Raw genomic sequence first — 6,000 nt, 5'->3', positions numbered from 1 at the left:
GAGGGGAGGCGAAACAACGCAAACTGGAGGGCGAAGAAGGGCGGGCAGAGGCAGGGGCGAATGGCGATGGAGGAAGGATGGGAGGCGGAGTGTGGATGGGGGCGAAGCAGGCACAGTGGCAGAGGGGCGCAGCAATGGAGGAAGGAAGGGAGGCGGAGGAAGGAGGGGGCGAAGCAGCGATCTTTTTTGGGAAAAAAGAGAAAGGAAAGGTGGTCCAATGTACCACCAAGGGGCTTGTTTACCACCAGTAGGAAAATGTAGCTTTTTCTCTAGCTAGACAAAGTTCGCCCCATGTAAGGCATTGTGAGACCCATGGTGATTGCATTGACACTAGGCTGGGCTCTTCACGACAAGTGGCCAAACCTTGATCTAAACACCTACATCAACTATTTTGGAGGCCCTTCAATATATACCGTAAGATCTCAACTATCATGCCTCAGGCGTCCATTCTTAAAGATGGCCAGGAAAAACTTATTTTCAACTAATCTGATTTTCTAGGACAGCGCATAATACAATTTCACAATTAAGCCAAAAGGATTGCACCAAAAGCAAGTAGCTAACACATGATATGGTTTTTCATGATGCATAACATAATGCTTAATTAAGCCTACGTTAAAATCTAATGCATCAAGGTAGTGTTACATGGTCAAGCTGACCTGACAACTGGAATCTACACCTCAAGACCCTTTACCCGTTCTTTAAGTTGTGCTAGTTCTCGTCTCTGTGACTCCAAATGCTCTTTTGCACTTTTATATTTCTCTTGACTAGATCTAACTTTTTTTTTAACGTAATTTATTCTGTCCTCCAATTCTCTTTGTATTGTGCTCCTCTTCTGTAACTCTTGCTTACCCTGCTTTATTGCATCTTCCCTTTTCATGCTCTCATATATGTGATTTATCGATCGAATCGAAGGGATCTTCTTGTGAATTTTTGAATAAACCGGGAACACTATCTTGGTTTCTTCCCTGCATCATCACCATTCACAATTGTACAAATATCAGACATAATTGTTAAGACTGTTTGCAACGCATCTAGTACGTGACAATCTGAGCAGGTTTCCTGTTTCCCCACTTCCACATGCATCCTGCTTGACAGAAGAGAGTTTGGTGTGGGGAGGGGGAGAGAGAGAGAGAGAGAGAAGAGAGTTCTCATGCACTAGTTATAATTACAGTGGAAAACATCACCTTTTTCCAAAATCTTCACATCCTCTCTCGCGAATCAAACCGCCATCTAGAGAAACACCGCCACAGGTAAGGATATCTGTTGCATTCGAAAGGTGTTTTCTTGTTTTGTAAACTTGAAGCTCTTTGAAGAGATTGTAGAATAAAGAGCCTCGGAGGTCAAGATGCTCATCGTTAAGATGCAGCAAATTCACTGCATATCCAATAAAACCATCCGGAGCCACACCGTTTCTCCGTTTTGGCCCCTCCATCTTCAACAGCTCTTGTGGATGGTTTCTGCCTTGCCCCTGGTTATAAATTCTGTGTACAAGAGAGATTCAACACTTCATAAAAAAACTTCAAGGATCATTTTTTGAAGGTGTACGGTAGGCATCATCTTTCTATACTGTTAGCAAAGCATACCTCATTTCTTCAAGTGTGTAGACCCGAAGTCTACCATTCATACTCTTGTTTTGGCTCAGTATGAACTTGTATAGCCCCCAGGATGCATCAATGTTACCATCCACTTCATCATATCTTACAATGAGGCCTGAAGCTTGAGAAGTCCTGCACACGACTGCAAGCATGTTTCCTTCTCCAATAAAGTCCGCCAATGCCCTATTTCCACAGTCACACATTCAACAGCAGCATTTCAAATCAATTAAATTCAAATAAAAGACTTTGAAATACAACCTATAAACAAAGTTACTTACCTGCTTAGTGCTTCACTTTTAACTGATGCAAGAAGAGCTACAACACCAAGTATATCCTCAGCACCTGGGTTGCCTGTCTCAGAAGAGAGAAACATTCCGGGGGATAAAGCTTCCAACAAAAACCTAGCAGGACTATTTGATTTTGAAACTTCTTGGGCGATCCTTTCGGGTGCTAATTCATTTCCGTCCAGATCATGCAGCTTGCCCTTCTCGATTTTTTGAGATTGTGTTTGTAGAGTCTCTATCTCTTCTGCGTTTTTGACATAAATTTTAAAGCTCTCTCTTTCTCTCTCTCTCTCTCTCTCTCTCTCATGCTTGGTGCATCCTTGAGAAAAAGAAGCCTGGCATACCTTTCACCCACCCCATCAGATGGGAATCTTATGCACGAGGGCTCCCGTCATCATCCACCCTCGTTCACCACACTGACTATCACTTCACAAAGGTAGAGCTAGAGATTAGGTGGAGAGCCCTCACTCCTATCCTAGCTCACCCCTCTTTGTGAAGGCCTCCCTCCCTTGTGGGGCAACCATAGTCCCTATTCACAAAGAAAGAAAACCCTTGGACCACAATAGCTACATGACTATCATGACTGGTTATACATTGGCCAAACTTCATGGGGTAGTTTTGGAGATACATGTTAGTTCATGGGCAGAGGGACATAGACCAAGAGCATGCCTCCTACCTATCCTAGCTCACCTCTTTAATAGGGTTTTCTTTGTGAGGGCCTCCCCCTTTTTTTCCTTCTTTATTTCTTTTTCCGACCAGCATTAGGCACAAGATCCTCGTGTGTTAACCATTTTTCACTGCCCATAGGAGTTTTTTTATCCACCCGTAGGCGATGTTGGCATGGAAGCACCATGTGGAGTTTTGAACCCAAGACCTCCTAGTCCTAGACAAACACCTCTACCACTTGAGCTATCACCTCATTGGTGAAGGCCTCCCCTCCTCTTGGACTAGCCATACTATATTGTCCCTATTCACAAAGCAAGAGACCCCCTGGACTCCAATAACTACAGGGACTATCATGATTAGTCATACATTGGCCAAACTTAAAGGGGTAGTTTCGGAGGTACATGTTAGTTCATGGGCGGAGGGATACATACCAAGAGGCACAGGCCAGGAAAGCTTTAGGAGAAATTAATCTACATTGGATCACTTTTTCACCCTTTGGGTGGTCATTGAGGAGAGGGCACAGAGGCAACGGGTCCACTGCTGCTTTGTGGACTTCAAGAAGCCCTCGACTCTATCCCATAGTTGAGGGTATTTGCATAGCTACAGGAGTTGCACTTTCTTCCGGAGATGATATGGGGAGTGATGTCATTATATCAGTCCGTGACCGGACGTGTGAACACCTCCATGCATGTCAAGTGAGATATGCAATATTATTGGGGTCGAACAGGGCTGGCCACTCTCTCCCACTCTTTTTGGGTTATCGGTTGGGAGGCACAAAGCAGTGGCTTGCCTACATAGTGATACCCATCCTTTTGTATGCAGATAATATTGTGCTCATATCAGTCTCAGCTGAGGGTTTACAGAGACAGCTGGGTGAAATTTTACAAGGAGAGGGATCTCACAGTGAACCTTGGCAAGGCTGTTTAACACCTCACATAGAGCAGCTGCCAGACTGGCATTTTTATTCAAAGGCCAGGCAGTGGAAATTGTCACCTCCTATGTATACTTGGGAGTCACCTTCACAGGGCCTAGCAACGGAGGCATGAATGGCCCAAGGAAATGCAGTCTTGGCCCACTTCAAAGAACCGAGCATCAAAACCTGGCTCTTTAGACACATTGGACATGCCTGCCATGATCAATGGAGCTGCTTCCTAGGGACCAAGCTTGGAAAGGAGGATGGAGAGGGACCAGGTTATGATGTGCTCATGCATGATCAGGACTAAGCCTTCAGTGCCACACGAAATTGTCCTTGTTGTAGAGTTGCCCTAGTCATTGATGCCTTATATTTACCTGCCCCTTCACCCACACCCCTTGTGGAGCACCCTAACCCTTATGTAGCTCTTGCCTCACACGATGTTGATCCGTCTTTGGAGGATGAGGCTTTGCAGGCACAAGATATGGATAAAGGGGGTTCTTTGTCGACCACGAGATCTGGTGGTTTCTACTCCGAGTCCTTATGAGGATTGTCTCTTGGAACATTCAGGGTCTTGGGGTTTTTTTCCGCATCGGCAGAAACAAATTGTAAAAACCCAGCTTCATTGTGTAGTTACAGGTGGAATATGGATGTACTGCTCTTGCAAGAGCATAAACTGGATGCTAGCCAGTGTGAGATTTCACGCAAGCTTCTCTCGGGACACCTTTTGGTCACCAGTTGTTGGTACCGTTGGTGTCTGTATCTCTATTTTAGCTTTGATCTTGCCTTGCATCATTGGACATGGTGCCATTTTGCCTGCAATAGCGCAGTGGATCCTTCTTATGCAGGGTACTACACGCATTGGTATTCTGAACCTCTATGGTCCTAACCATAGAGGTGAGAGGATTGTCTTCTGGAAATCTCTCACTACACTGATGCCTCTGGCCGACCATTGGATTATTGGTGGGGATTTTAACATGGTGGAGATGCCAACTGATAAAAGAGGTGGACATGAGAGATTGGTGCATCCTCTTGAAAAAGCGTCTTAGGAGAGGTTTATACTCTCCATTCATGGCAGAGATTGTTAGCATGAGGATGACATTTCGAGGAGACTATCCACTCTTCTTTATTCATGGCCTAACAGGAGAAGGGATGCATGGTCTAACAAGACAAGGGATGCAGGATGTATTTATGCATGGTTAGACAGATTTTATGTGGATGATAGGGTGCTTGACAGAGGGGGGGTATACTTTTATTGCTACAGGCACCTCTAAATCCGATCATGGCCCAGTGGTTTTATGTATTAGAGATCCGAATTACCATGGATCAACACCCCATGAACGCATCCTTGATCATTTGTTTCAGATGCAGAGCTATCACGCCGTATGATTGATATTTGGAGATCTCATGATTTCTCACATGCCTCCCAAAGACTGGCCTTTGCTCTCTGTGATATTAGTGACTTTTATCACACATGTGCCCTATCTAAGAGGCAAGAGGCCTTGGATTTAGAAAGGGCTATTAGACGTAGACTTGATGCCTTACATGAAGAGCACGAGAAACATCCTCATGCTCAATGGGTTGCAGATTCTTTATGTATTGTTAGGGCAGAACTCCATCTCTCTCTTGAGCAACGTGCAGATTATTGTTTCCATGCCCAGGAATCCTTTTGGACACAGATGGGTGGCAGATGCAACAAACATTTCTTTGCTACTCATGGCCCATCTCATGCCAAAGATAGTGTCAGGTAGTTGCAAGATTCACATGGCACTCTTCACTCAGATCCTCTTATGGTTAGACAGATTGCCACTGATTTCTATCGGTAGCTTCTTCGTGCTAAGCCGCACTCTGATTTGAGACACAAGGCACAAAGGAAGGTTTAGAATGCACTGTCACATTTGATCACTGAGGAGATGTGTGCCGCTCTGGATGGCCCTTTTTCTATGCAGGAGTTCAGTCATGCTCTTCATGCCTTACCTCATAGTAAGTATCCAAGGGAGGATGGCCTCTCCGCTATTTTTTTCATTACTTTTTGGGATGAGATTGGGGCTGAGATCACATTGGATCTCTAGGAGATGTGGGACATAGGTTCTATGCCTTCTTCTCTCATTGAGGGGCTTATTTATCTTATTCCTGAGAGTGGGGATAAGACATTGATTGGCCAGTGGAGACCTATCACCTTACTTGGGACTGTCTATAAGATTCTTGCTAGGGCAGTCAGCATCAGATTGCAACCAATTTTGCAGGATGTCATTCATGATACTTACACGACAGGAGCATCTTTCATAACATTTCTCGTTTTGGGAGAATGGATTCTTACACGGCAAGAGCATCTTTCATAACATTTCTTGTTTTGGGAGGCCGTCGAATGGGCTAAAGTGAGAAATCGGCCCTTAGCCATTCCGGTCTTGGATTTTGAGGAGGCCTATGATAGAGTGGATTGGGACTTCCTTGAGGGTACTCTTAGCCATATGGGCTTCTCTCAGAGATGGATCAAGGGAGTTTCATGCATGTATCGTGATGCCCTCAGTAGTGTGCTCGC

At 44.9% G+C, this 6,000-nt stretch overlaps 1 protein-coding gene across 1 annotated transcript in view; it reads right to left on the bottom strand.

Moving 5' to 3' along the window:
• Positions 1 to 515: 515 nt before the first annotated feature.
• GMI1 (gamma-irradiation and mitomycin c induced 1) overlaps positions 516 to 6,000 on the bottom strand; it is a 233,434-nt gene continuing 227,949 nt past the window's right edge. Inside the window, exons 34-37 of the mRNA XM_086778321.1 lie at positions 1,874 to 2,123; positions 1,584 to 1,778; positions 1,185 to 1,481; positions 516 to 965 (exon numbers count right to left, since the gene is read on the bottom strand). Coding sequence (XP_086634447.1) covers positions 671 to 965; positions 1,185 to 1,481; positions 1,584 to 1,778; positions 1,874 to 2,123 — 1,037 coding nt within the window. The 3' untranslated portion in view covers positions 516 to 670. The remainder of the gene's footprint in view (positions 966 to 1,184; positions 1,482 to 1,583; positions 1,779 to 1,873; positions 2,124 to 6,000) is intronic.

Source organism: Cibotium barometz, chromosome 39 (genome assembly GCF_041138505.1).
Source record: "Cibotium barometz isolate CiBa-2024 chromosome 39, ASM4113850v1, whole genome shotgun sequence".
Classification (NCBI taxonomy): Eukaryota; Viridiplantae; Streptophyta; class Polypodiopsida; order Cyatheales; family Cibotiaceae; genus Cibotium; species Cibotium barometz.
Note: the sequence above shows the minus strand (reverse complement) of the source record. Positions and strands in the feature narration are given on the sequence as shown.